The 14,564-nt window shown below is 41.6% G+C and overlaps 1 protein-coding gene across 1 annotated transcript in view; it reads right to left on the reverse strand.

Annotated features, from left to right (window-relative positions):
• Positions 1 to 858: 858 nt before the first annotated feature.
• LOC123957292 (ecto-NOX disulfide-thiol exchanger 2-like) overlaps positions 859 to 14,564 on the reverse strand; it is a 21,059-nt gene continuing 7,353 nt past the window's right edge. The window contains exons 2-5 of the mRNA XM_046029987.1: positions 11,412 to 11,618; positions 7,986 to 8,219; positions 952 to 1,182; positions 859 to 869 (exon numbers count right to left, since the gene is read on the reverse strand). Of these exons, the coding sequence (XP_045885943.1) occupies positions 859 to 869; positions 952 to 1,182; positions 7,986 to 8,219; positions 11,412 to 11,618 (683 nt within the window). The remainder of the gene's footprint in view (positions 870 to 951; positions 1,183 to 7,985; positions 8,220 to 11,411; positions 11,619 to 14,564) is intronic.

The raw sequence follows: 14,564 nt of genomic DNA on the forward strand, positions 1-14,564 counted from the left end.
TTTCTCATTAATGCAATTATCTAATCAACCAATCACATGGCAGTTGCTTCAATGCATTTAGGGGTGTGGTTCTGGTCAAGACAATCTCCTGAACTCCAAACTGAAAGTCAGAATGGGAAAGAAAGGTGATTTAAGCAATTTTGAGCGTGGCATGGTTGTTGGTGCCAGACAGGCCGGTCTGAGTATTTCACAGTCTGCTCAGTTACTGGGATTTTCACGCACAACCTTTTCTAGGGTTTACAAAGAATGGTGTGAAAAGGGAAAAACATCGAAAATGCCTTGTTGATGCTAGAGGTCATAGGAGAATGGGCCGACTGATTTAAGCTGATAGAAGAGCAACTTTGACTGAAATAACCACTCGTTACAACCGAGGTATGCAGCGAAGCATTTGTGAAGCCACAACACGCACAACCTTGAGGCGGATGGGCTACAACAGCAGAAGACCCCACCGGGTACCACTCATCTCTACTACAAATAGGAAAAAGAGGCTACAATTTGCAAGAGCTCACCAAAATTGGACAGTTTTCCAGACTGGAAAAATGTTGCCTGGTCTGATGAGTCTCGATTTCTGTTGAGACATTCAGATGGTAGAGTCTGAATTTGGCGTAAACAGAATGAGAACATGGATCCATCATGCCTTGTTACCACTGTGCAGACAGGTGTTGGTGGTGTAATGGTGTGGGGGATGTTTTCTTGGCACACTTTAGGCCCCTTAGTGCCAATTGGGCATCGTTTAAATGCCACGGCCTACCTGAGCATTGTTTCTGACCATGTCCATCCCTTTATGGCCACCATGTACCCATCCTCTGATGGCTACTTCCAGCAGGATAATGCACACATGATCAATGCCACATAGAATTAAGGCAGTTCTGAAGGCGAAAGGGGGTCAAACACAGTATTAGTATGGTGTTCCTAATAATCCTGTAGGTGAGTGTACATTAACAGTGTTACTGAGCAGAGGGGACTCACATTGAGCCAGTATGGCGGCCATCGCGGTCTTGAACTTGTCTCTGGCCTCTTCCATCTCCTTCTCATGCTGACTCTTCTCGCTAATCAGCCGGCGGACATGGCTGTTGGAGGACTGGATCATGGAGTAGAAGTTGTTGGCATTCCGGCGGTTGACTTCACCTCGTTCCAGCCAGGTCAAGAGCACACGCACTGATTCAGGAAACATATTGTCATCTAGAAAAGACGGGAGGAGAGAGGGTGGAGAGAGATAGAGTCTGGATCAATTTTAGTATGGTGGGATGAAAAGAAAAGTACATTTCTTGTCATTCAGGTAGAAGTAGTGTGAAGGAGAAATGAGTCTATACAAGAAAGGTTACAAAAGTGCCGCCTTTACAAAATCTGAGTCATTTGACCAAGATAGAAGTAAAGCAGAAAAAAAAAGGCAGGAAAGGAGAGAAAGGAATGTGGCCAAAATCAATAACACAAAAGTACAATAACAGAAGCCTCTGCCAACTAAAGTTTTATCTAGCCAAAAGAGGACAGAAGGAAAGAGTTACGATCACCAGGAGCAAGGAAAAAGCTGCCTCTGCAAATTTACTCTTAAACCATGATGATCAGGGACATGCAGGAGTCAAGAAGTTCAATTTCAACGTCAACACTTTTACTGTGTATACATTTAACACTCACAGTACATTGTATAAAAGTGTGTCACAAAAGAAAGCAAGTAGCAAAACTCTCCTCAACTCTACGGTGGCCCAGAGGTGTCAGGCCAAATACAAAAGCCACAACACAAATACAAAAGTCACAACACAAATACAAAAATATAGATATTTATGTCAATTAAACAGCTGTCTGTACAGATTAGCTTCAGAAATAGACTCAAAATGTGCAAAAGAAAACGCAAGGAGTCTCTGGTAACCTCGGAGACGACTAAACATTTCATTAATTTCATATTTTAATGCCATCTCCTTAATACAGTTGTACTGGTGTATACACAGACCCATACAGTATTTTTGCAACATAGGTCTCATTATGGAATGCACACAGGATTTGAATGGGCTTCGTGGGGGTCTCTAACTAACGGTAGCAGCGGAGATAACTAAACAAATAAATAAATAATAGAGAGAGAGAGAGAGAGAGAGAGAGAGAGAGAGAGAGAGAGAGAGAGAGAGAGAGAGAGACATCATTGCTTATTACGTTGTCCCACATTTCCATCTCTCACACACATGCAAACGTACAAACACACACACACACACACCAGTCCACTACTTGCCCCAGATGTCTGCGATATTGCAACAAAGTTTATAGCCTGGAAAATGCCATCAAAGACTACTGCTCAAGGAGATACCGCAATTCTGCCATTTATGGCATCATATGAAGGTGTTATTATTTTACACACTGCTTGCCACTGGCACACAGTTAAGCATATTATCATATGTAGCGCTGTACTAATTTGAGGATACATTATAAAGCCAATGACACTAAACAAACAAGCAGCAGTCAATACACAGTCTAATACAGTGCAATACAACTGAGTACATGTTTGCAGGTCGCTCAACCTGTTCAGTCAAAACTGTATACCATAGTGGCTAATAGTGGAGAAGTACAGCCATCATGTCAGTCATGCGGTGCGCAGGTGTACTTTAACTCTGTTTATCTTTCTAATAGTACTAATTACAATGAAAATTAAAGCTGCAAGCAGCGTTTGGTGGGCCCTCGCACTTGTAGCACGTCCGGGTGTGATCCGGCCGCGTTGCATATTCTGGAGCTCTGCCGGTGCGGCTGTGAATTTGCTACGCGCTTCAGACGCTGCATGAAGGTGTTATATGTCACTTCCTGTGTCCCCTTTGTGGAGCTACATAGCACTTGGCACTATGACTAGAAATGAATATTGGCGTGTAGATGTGTTTGGGGCCGGACAGTTATCAAGCACGTAAAGTTTTGTTCAGATGTGAGTTACAACAACTTCCTGTGTCATGGCGAAGAGTTGATCTTTGACGCCACACCACGGACATGCCCATTGACGAAAACTCACAGATAGCACAACTTTTCATATTCAATGCCTTTAGAAGGCACAGCAGAAATTTGAAGTCGGTCGGACTAAATCCCTAGGAGGAGTTCGTTAAAGTATGGAGTGTGTAAATCATCCAAAATTTGACATAAAATTCAAAATGGCCGACTTCCTGTTGGTTTTAGGGCATCGCTCCAAGAGGCTTTTTGGTACGTCTGGACAAGATACACGTACCACAAAAAATTCGTACACGCAGGTGAAGCGTGCGGCGGGGGCTGCTTCATTAAAGGGTATGGGTTCTTGAGGCTTTTTTGTGCGTCTTGATATGATACATGTCCCCTGAACATTTCGTGCATGTAGGTTGAACGTGAACGAGGGGCTAATTTTTTCCTATTTTCTAGGTGGCGCTAGCTAGCCATTTTGCCACGCCCATGCACGAAACCCATAAAATACGAAAATTTTCACTACTTCTGACATGTGCAAAGTTTGGTGAGTTTTCGAGTATGTTTAGGCCCCCAAAATTGAGCTTACTTTGCAGAAAAAAAAAAAATAAATAAATAAATAAAAAAAATAATAATAATCTTTACAGTTTCAATAGGGACCTCGCATGGTTCGTGCTCGGGCCCTAAATACATCATTTGTGATTCAAAATAATGGTTGTTGATAAATTAATTAGTGACCTCCACAGATGAATCATTTTACTGCTTCCATAGGAGATCCCACTGGCTCCCACGTAACTCAAACCCTGAAAGCACACCATTATTATAGGCTACTACTAGCTTGGACAGTCAAGGATATTAGGCTTCTTTTATTTCATTGAGGTGCAGTGGTTAGCACTGTCGCCCACTCTCTTCCCAGCAAGAAGGTCGTGGGTTCAAACCCTGGTTGCCCCGGCCTTTCTGTGTGGAGTTCACATGTTCTCCCTGTGTCCGGGTGTTCCAGGTTCCTCCTGCCATCCAAAGACCAAGCAGGCTAGGTTAATTGGTGTCTTTAAAATTGTCCTTAGGTGTGAATGTGAGTGTGACTGGTTGCCCTGCGATGGACTGGCAACCTGTCCAGGGTGTACCCCGCCTTTCGCCCGATGTAAACTGGGATTGGCTCCAGCCCCCCACGACCCTGTACGCAGAATAAGTGGTTGACGATGGATGGATTATTTTATTTAAAAACTAGTGTTCCACACATGGCAGAGTTAAGCCTGATTTATTGGGCTTACACTGTACGATTTCAGCCCGTGTCTGACCCGATTCTAGAGCCACACGACTCATTTAGAGACGGGCCGAACAATCGCTTCGTCGGGTGCGTTTGCCATGCAGTGTACAAAGGGGAGCGAAGAGCGATTAGCAGCTCCCGAATGGCCATCGGGCACAATTTCTGACATGTCACAAATTTCGTTAGGCTGTTGTCAGACTGTCGCACAGTTGAAGCAGAACCACAAGTGGCTTCCCCACAATCAGTGCCTTTTTTCTCACAGCACCTGTGTAAAGTGTTGAACGGCGTCTGAAAGTGCCATGGCAACACAACGCTCGCTATCAAGTCAAAATCTGTACAGTAAAATATTCGGGAACCAAGACCACGCCTTGAACTCACCCAATTTCCACACACCAAGTATTTAAGCACACCTTTTCTGTTCACCTCCCCTTGACTCAGCTTTCTCATCCCTCCCACCCAAACCCCTTTCTTTTCCTTTCTCTCTCCCTTGCTCCCTTCTCTCCCCTTGTCTGCTTACAGGTTTTCACTCGTCTGCTGACGAAGAGACGGCTCCCCCACCTAGAGTCTCGACTCCGCCGGTTCCAGCACACCCTAACACTGCAGACACCGGTCTGCTCTTCATCCCCCCATCCATCCGCACAGATCCGACTCCTCTCCCTCGTCCCTCACCCGTCTTCCCCTCAACCTTTCATCCATTCACACCTCGACCCCTACCCCTCATCCCTCGACCCTCTCCCCCATCCCTCAGCTCACCATCCGGGCACTCGATCCGCTCTCTCCATACGATCCCATCTCAAGCTCTATCATCATATATCTTCGCAGGCGTGGTCTTTGTTAGTGAAAGCTAGTTTTCCTCCAATTCTCTCTGCAAAATTAAAATGCTATGCTGCCCACATATACTATTGTCAAGAGTCAGAACAGTCAGCAGGGGCCGACAGGCTGTAAGGCTACAGTGTGAGCGCTCAGGTCGGAGCTGACCATCGGACCGTACAATGTGGTCACCTACATCGTGCGCTTTGGCTTTACGTCGCAGACAATTTACTACAGTGTGATTTGGAATAAAACAAAAAGATTTCTAAGGAAGTAAGTCGTGCAGTGTATGCCCAGGGTGCTCAACTCTTCTGATGAGTGTTTTCAATTTATGCTTCAGCAAAATGTTTTCTGTTGTCTCCATGGTCACCTCCTTGAGTCTATTTTTGTGGCTTTAAGTGAAGCTAATCTGCAGTCATGCATTAAAGAAAGTAATCCGCTATTACTAAACTTCTTTTTTGATGTTAACTCACTTCCGTTGTGGCTTTTGTATTTGTGTTGTGACTTTTGTATTTGTGTTGCGGCTTTTGTATTTGGCCTGACACCTCTGGGCCACTGTACAACTCTCAGCTCAAATCCAAGCTCTGTATTTGTATGAAGCTGAAGTTCAATTCAATTTGTGTTTGTGCATTATTTTAATGCTTGTACAAGCGGTTTTAGCAACATCTATTCCAGTTGTGTGCTGGGTTGTCTCCAGGTGGCACACAGGAGTGTCTGGGAGGAAAGAATGAGGACATGAAGATGGTGCGACGAAAATAACTTCAAGAATTTACTGTCATCTTGGTAAGAAAAGAACAGAACGGATTAAATAGATGATTGTGAAGAAAAATGATCATATCCATATGCTGAACATAAAAGAGCAGGAGGTTCAATAAGAAGAATAGCTTCGGTTGAAATCAATCAGCTCGTGTCTTTCCTATAAATATCTTTGGTAAACAACCCTTGCCAAATGTCTACATAAAAGGTGAGCACCGTGTCATAAGGCTGCTGTTTACAAAGTGCAGTTTGTTTGGCAGTACTCCTGCTTTGTCTGGTGAATAATCAGATGATGTCAAGAGACTTTATTGATTTCTATTGTTGTTATTCCGCTGTGGCTGTCCTGTCCTCTGCTGCCTCGCTGCTTACAAGTCAGATGAGCATAGGAGAGAAAACTCTCCCACACACAGACGTCAGCATACAACACACTGCCTCAGACCTCCATAACACACACACACACACAAAGAGTGGTGCACATGCATCATGTGCACACACGTAAACATTACTTAGTGCCTTTACAGATTGAGCAGCTGGAGAGGTTTATATTCATTTAAGCAGGGTTCTGCAGATGCTCTTAGTTTCTCTCTGTCACTCGCAACCACACACACTCATACATTCACACACACACACAGTGGTCTATTAGACGGCATGCATGAATGATGAGCTATCACAGCTACAGATATTGAATCAAGGTGTTATCGCATGAATCCCCGAGGTGTTTCTGTTCTGTTTATAGGCAGACTGAGGTCTCATAATACATGCCCCCTGCAGCGGTATTATTAATAGACAATCTGGAGGAATATTAGTGGTATTCGATCAGTGACAGGGCGAGTGCCTTTCTAGCTTTAATGTTACAGTAAAGAGGCTAGTGTAAGGGCAGGAATGTCACTGGGGATCAACAAAGAATCTCATGTTACAGATGTGTGCTTGCATTAAGAATCCACCAGGCTCAACAAGAGCCCATATCCCAGCGGTCCCTTCAGCCCAGCCTCCTTAAATGTGCTCTGAACACTGATTGGAACTACACTTAACCATATACAGCATTTAAATATTTTAAATTATAGCACAACGCATTGCAGTCAAGAGGAATGATTCATCTCAAGTCACTTTGAATTCTCAGTAAGAAGCTGACGTATAAGACACTCAAATGAGAAAAAGTCATGCAGACACAAAGGAACACTTGATGAAATGTCAAGGGTGTTTAAATACTGAAACACTGTGTAGATGCTGGCTTCAGTCATGCTAGTGGTTTTGTGATGCTGTACTTAGGCGCAGCATTGCTTTGAGCTAAATGCTAACTTTTACATTTATTTATTTAGCTGACGCTTTTATCCAAAGCGACTTACAATTGCTATATATGTCAGAGGTCGCATACCTCTGGAGCAACCAGGGGTTCAGTGTCTTGCTCAGGAACACATTGGCGGATGTGTCACAGTGGGGAATTGAACCCAGGTCTCTCACACCAAAGGTTTGTGTCTTATTCACTGCCCCATCACCACCCCTAACATGCTCACAATGACAATGCTAACCTGCTAGGAGATATGTTTAACTCGTTCACTATATTAATGTAGCATGTAGCATTTGCCAATTGGCACAAAACATTTCCATTTACTCCTTTAGCTGATGTGTTTATCCAAAGCAACTTACAAATGCTATATATCCTCTGGAGCAACTTGTGGTTAATTGCTCAGGGACAATTTTGGTGGATGTGTCGCAGGAATTGAACCTGGATCACCCACACCAAAGGTCTTATGTCTTATCCACTGTTCCATCAACAAAATTTACAGCTGAGGCTGATAGGAATGTTCGTTAGCTTTGCCAGAATCCGGTCATGAAGAAAAGGTTTGGACAAATTAAAATTTTGACTTGATGATGGAACTAAATGAAAAGTCAGGGGCTCACCAAAGGTATTACAATTCATCCTGAGGGAGACTTAAGTGTCTGAACCAAACCACAAGGCAATCCCTCCAATAGTTGTGGAGATATTTCAGTCTGGACTAAACTGGTGGACTGACCAACTGACATTGCCATCCCTAAAGCCACACTGCTAGCATGACTAATGACAGCATGACTACTGACAGTGGCAAATTGTTACTGGTTCCAGCTTCTTAAATGTGAGGATTTGCTCTTCTATATGTTGTGTATGGGTGTAAAAAATTAAAACAATTGTTAGTCATAGCCCTAATTTGCAATGGCCCCATGATCATACACTTTAAGTACACTCAGAGTGTATGCATGTTTGTCTACCAACCTTTGATCTTGTCTCCAAGCGCACTACATTCGTGTTCAGAGTAGTGGACGATGGGAGGAGGGGAGGGCGGCCGGAGGCGATCCTCCTCCATCTTGCGCCGGTGCCTCTCCTCTCTGGCCAGCATGCGCTGCCGACACTCCCACTCATAGAGGTCGTCTCTTGCCTGGGCAAAATCCACGTGGAGACGTCCGGAGTCTTTTTTGTCTGTGCTGGAGCCCAAACGAATACGGTAACCTGGGGAGAGGAAGGTGAGGTTTGAGAGGAGATGAAACAAATTAAGAAAAAGTCGAGGTCTAGGGGAAGATAGGGTGAAAACAGAGCACATAGAAGATAGCTGAGACATTTCATTGATTGGATGAGAGAGGCAACAGGGTAAAATATCACTATCTATCAAAACTTACTCTGATTCAGACATAGACAGATAGACAAAAGATCAGTTGAGATAAGAATGACAAGCACAAATTGGCAGATGTACACAGATAGGAAGACAAAATGGTACATTCACATACACACAGGTCTATGACAAGGTCACTCTTTGTTCTCTTTATGTGTCCTGTTATTGCAGCTACACTTCAGGTGTATAGGCCAGTACTTAAGTCACTTGAGTTTTTTCACTTTATATGTACATGAGTGTGGCACACTAATTACAGTGACACCCCTGGATCACCCCACGCCTCCTACCTGACACTTAGCACTGCCTGTGTGTGGGTGTGTTGTTGTTGTTAACTGATTGGTCTGAACGATCTGTGACAGGCTGTGGTGTTTACAGTACAGTGGGCAGTGAAAAACCAAGAAACAAGCTCAGAAAGCCCTGGGCCAGCATTCCCTCTATATACATATGAATGCAAGCTCTCATTGGAAAAAAAAGGAAATAAAGTTGGATGTTGGTGCCAGCCGAAAAAAGAAACGAGTGTAAGTTTTGGGTTGTTTCTTGAGTCTGCTCTCCCTGCTTTAGGCTCTCGTTTTGCTTCAATATTTCATAAAGGCAGACCTCAGTGTGCCGAGGCTGCTGTAATGTGTATATGTGTGTGTGAATGTTTGTGTACACGTGTTTGTGGGAGAAGAGGCCATGGTGTACGAAAAGTAGTATTTATGAGAATGCAACACAGGTCTGTCATCTGGCTAATATATGGACTTATAGCTCCTGTCTTACTGTAGCGAGGAGGTAGATGAAATCACACACACCCAAGCACCCATATACACACACATTAAATAATGCAGAAGGTATTATTGCAGGGGCTGGTGTTTTAAATGAGCTTTGTGAAGAGGGAATATATAGCCAGCAATTCACATGGAGAGATTTAAGGCATCTGTGCAGGAAAAGCTGCGGGATAGAGATAAAATTAAAAAAAATCATAAGCTGGCGTCACATGATGAAAAGAGAGACCTATTCTTCTCTAGGAGCAGTTAAAATAGCATCCCATTGAATGGTTGATTTTAAATGTGAGCGCATTCATTTGTCAGGTGGAATGACCTTGTAAGAGTGATTATTATCAAAGTCCTTATAGGCAAGTCCTGCCACTCAGGAGACAGCTTGGTAACGCCTCCGGGCAGTTATTTCAGACTAACAAGACCAGGCCCCTATCTAAATGAATTGGGAGAGAGCCAAAACTACTCACTGGTCACCAGGACAGTCAGCACAATCAGCGGTGAAAAAAATCGCTAAAACAGTTTGCAAGACGTTGGCATAGATATCGTGAAATAAAATGCTGCAAGATAGACACTGAGTTGGCATTCTTTCTGTTGGACTATTAAATATTAATGCTCTCTTGTATTGTCTTGCTTGATGTTTGGCTCTGTTACCAATGTTGGTGACTTGATCGTAATGCAATCATAACATATTAACTTGTACAGCTGTCCTTATTTAAGACAGCAGTGAATTAATGTTCTGTAATGTAATGTTCTGTAATGAGACAAGGTGAATTAGAAGTTACCTGGATGTAACCCCAAGTGTATTTTTAGTGCTCTGTTGCTCTATATCACAAAGCAAGTGGAAGAAAAGCATTTATTGTGGGGAATATAATTAAAACATATTTTTTGTGTTGAGTGGTAACATCTATAATATATCAAAACCTACACTGTACGTATCTACAGCGGTTCAGCCATTAACACTTTCTGTCATAAATCCAGCTTCATGCAGTTAAACACATTCACATCTCACTGGTGGTAATGAGGGAGAGGCAAGCACTTCTTTTCAATTTTAGCTAACCAGATGTATCTGATGAATGTCAGTGGGATCTGCAAACCGGCAATGATTTAAATTGGATAAATCTGACTGGGGATTGAAGCAGTGACTTTCCAGTTACACACATGCATCTCTAACCTCTACACCACCACTGTCCAACTTCAACTGTACATCTGTTCACAAATCTTCATTAATCCATCCATCCATCGTCAACCGCTTATCCTGCGTACAGGGTCGCGGGGGGCTGGAGCCAATCCCAGCTGACATCGGGCGAAAGGAGGGGTACACCCTGGACAGGTCGCCAGTCCATCGCAGGGCCTCTTCATTAATCACTTATGAATATTTTACATTTGCGATAAAGTGTGCACACAGCCCTTGACGTATTAAATTGCAGCAAATTTTCCACATTTACATAACAGAGGAGTGAAGAACAAAACGTATTAGGACCATAAAATATGAGGTAACACTCACAAAACTGCAGCTGTATATATTCAAAATTATGTAATTGTACCAGTTGGCATGTTCAGTAATTATTACATAGTCACAGGTGTAGAAAATATAACTAAATTTGTACACAGTATAGATGTACAAATGATAAAGGTGCATATTTTCAGAAAAAGGATCATGACTGATATAATAGCAGGGCTCTATTAATTTCATCTTATTCTGGCTTCCGGAGCTGTATGACTCTCTTGTTCCCTAAAGTAAAAAAACGTCCAGTGTTGTTCACTTCCAAATAATCTGTATGGGGTGCAGCAAACTTTCCATCAACCTGTCCATCGATGCCCATATATATTTATCCATCTGCCAAATGGTCCCATGAATGTGTGAACCTGGGGAATTGTAGTGCTGAGTGATAGATATCAGCCCTTTCATTTCCATCTGAGTAAAGGTTAACAGCTCATCATTCTTCCTCCACCTGAGATGAAGGAATGCTGGGGCACTGGGAGAGGGCCAGGTGCACTGATAGCAGTGGGAAGACAATACAAGTGGTCTCTACGGATTCACTATTGCCCAGCCGAGTAAGAAAGAAAGCTGTTATCGTCTGACCTTTAAGCACAGTTTAAACCAATACACACCTAAAAACAAGGTTAGGGGGGTTGTTGGACTTTTCATTGTAGAACTGTGAGGATTTGGCAGAAAAAACACAAACCAGGCTTAACAGACAAAAAACATTCCTTTTTAAATAAAAAATATAATGAAAAATCACATGTACTGACTTTAAATTGAAGATACCTTACCAGAGAGGAGGAGAGCCTTGTCTACAGTAAACTCCTCAACAAATCGGATATGGCAGAAGTTTTTCTTGCTCTTTCTGATGGCAGCTATATCGCCACACTGTCCAAAGACCTCCACGATGAGCTGCTCAGTGGCGTTCTCGGGCAGACCACCAACAAATACCGTCTTACACCCTGGAGGGCGCTCCCTGGTGGCTGGAGGCAGAAGGGCTGTCAAACATGGAGAAGGAAAGAAAAGAGACAAAATTATTTCATTGGAAGCTTCAACCATAAACAGCATACATTCAGGAAATTCAACAAAAACACTCAGATTACAGTTGGTTGATTGGCACTGAATCACTGAAGGTACAGCATCCATCAGTTTTAATTAAGAAACAGAGAGAGATTTTATATGTATGAATGGAAGAATGTATGATATTTTTATTATTGTGTCATGCATACAACTATTATGTATATGCATATAGCGAATTCATATAAGGTGGATCCAGAAAGCCATTTTCAGACAATATTAGTCCAAAGTCCAAAAATAATGAACAGTTAATAATTTTCACAATCAGATTGTAAGAACATCCAAGAAAATCTACAAGAAAAATCATAATCTTACAAAACATATATGTTATAATTTGGGAAAAATCATAATAAATACTAATTAAATAATCGTCATAATCGTTGCCTAAATTAAAACAACCGTTAGGATTTTTGATACCTTGAGTAAGCCTTATGAATTCAATCTGCTTTCCAGTTTCAGTCCAGCAAATGAAAAAGCCTGAAAAGGCCTTGGGAACAAATAAAAAAAAGTTTTAGTTCGAGGCTAACACCTCAGAGGTTATCATGAATATATCTCTTCTCTCCCTCAGCCAGTCAAGGACACATCATAAAAAATCCATGAAACCGGGTGTGTGAAAATTACTCTATTTTTAAGCCACATTACACAAATGAAAATTGGGTGAATTGGATAAAGAATGTAACAGGAGAAACCAAATGAGGTGACATCCACATTTTCTACCACTGAAAGTTTTTTGACATTTGTAGTGCATTTAATTTCACATATTTTCCCACCTTATCATGACATGCTACTAAGGCAGAGGAATCTGCTGTGAGAGTTAATTCAATTTTATTTATATAGCCCACAAATCACAAGTTTCCCTCAAGGGGCTTCACAATCTGTACAGCTTACAACACCCTCTATTCTTAGACCCTTGACTTTGTAAAGGAAAAACTCCTTTAACAGGGAATAAAAGGAAGAAACCTCAGGAGCCAATGAAGGAAAGCTAAAATTGGTGTAATATGGTCAAACATTCTCTTTTTTTTCTGAGTTCTGAACCATCTGAAGCCTTTTTGTACTGGTAGGGCTGAGAACAAAACATTAGAATAATCAAATCTAGATGAAATGAAGGTGTGAATTAGGCTCTCTGCATCAGCCAAGGACAGAAAAGACTGCATTTTAGCTATGTTGGATAGCTGGAAAAAGGCGATCTTGGTTATATCTTCAATGTGCTGATCAAAAGGGAGAGTAGGATCAAACGTAACACCAAGATTTTTGGCTGACAAACTATGAGAAATCACACAATTGTTGAAAGTCACTGTTACTTGATCAAATTGGTATCTATATGTTGAGCAGGGCCAGACTAGGAGCAGGAATATAGGCTAGAAAATAGCGGCGCCTGTCCTAATAGGGTGAAATCTGTCTGCTTTCAGCAGGTTGGGGCAGCCCCAGAAAGAAGTTAGTTGAGTTATCAATAAAACCAAATTCCTGCTCACTACAGCAATGAGCCAGAAAATGGTTCAGTGAAGTAAGTACATGAAAACTAATGTACATGACGATAAGATAATGACGAGATCCACAAGATTTCTCTATGACCATACCATGATTGAAATATAGAATAATAAGCGATAATGTGGAATAATATGTTTGAATAATTTTTATATTACAGTCACGCATCCCCGGCATGAAAATCAAATCCTTCTGGCAAGAGGGAGGTTGATCCTTTGGTGTCGATGGTCAGAAGCATGAAGGACGTTACTGACTGAGCAAAGATAAATGTTGACTGATCTAATCTCAGAAACATCAGGCTTTCCTTGGACTGTGGGCGTGACTGGTTAAGTCTGCTCAGAGGAAATGGGGAAATCGATGCTAAACCATCTGGGTTTTGAAGTTAATGCTGTTTTTTAACCTGGAAAAACCTAATTTGTTTATTGATGATTTAATGCAAAACCTGCTTGGAGAAAGTTGGGGCTTTGAGGCTGCCCATTTGCTGTAATAAGAACTGGAATGAAAATTAGGAAAAACATTTTTAAGTTACAGCTTTAACAAAATGCCTTTTCCATTTATAAATCAAGCTCAGTAAGATTACATTCACATTGGTGAAAGCCATTATTCAGACCAACCAAATGATTTTGTGATATCAGAATGTGAGATGAGATTTTAGCATGAATTCAAATGCTAAGTTACTAATAAATTAATGTGGTGATCATAGTCAAGAAAGCTATCCCATAAGTGATTTGTAGATATATAAGAAATCTATATAAACATCAGCATGTGAGGACTGGACTATTTCTTGGCATGAGTGCAGTTACTTTCTGGAGTCTCCGGTGGTTAGCTGGCAACCAATTAAACAAAGGAGATCTAATGTGTGAATTAATGAAATTGATGGTGTATTGGTAAGGAGATTTTTTTACCTTTGGAAAGAACCAAGCTTTTCATTTTTCCCTTTTGTCTTGTCTTTATGCAAAGCTAAACATCTGCTGCTGTAGCTTTATATTTAGCATAGTTAGTGTGTAATACTATTGTAGCCCACAATAAGCATGCTTTTTGTCCTTGTTTTTAGCTGTTTGTCATTATTCATGACATTTTAGGTCTAGCTGCACATAATCAGTTATTTCCCCATGAGCTGTGAACAGCAGAAAAGGAAAATAAACACATTAGGTGCAGTACAGAGAAGCATGACTTGCTGCCAGTCATCAGTATTTGATTTCCCCCTTCTAGGTGCATGTAGCGCTGATGATGCAGGATGACATCACCAAAAACTGTCCAATGTTTGAATCAGTACCTTTACAGCTCTTGGTTCATTTGCACAAAAAAAGCAAAAGGTCAACTATATATATATATATATATATATATATATATATATATATATATATATATATATTTTTTAG

The sequence above is a fragment of the Micropterus dolomieu genome, linkage group LG19 (assembly GCF_021292245.1).
Source record: "Micropterus dolomieu isolate WLL.071019.BEF.003 ecotype Adirondacks linkage group LG19, ASM2129224v1, whole genome shotgun sequence".
NCBI lineage: Eukaryota > Metazoa > Chordata > Actinopteri > Centrarchiformes > Centrarchidae > Micropterus > Micropterus dolomieu.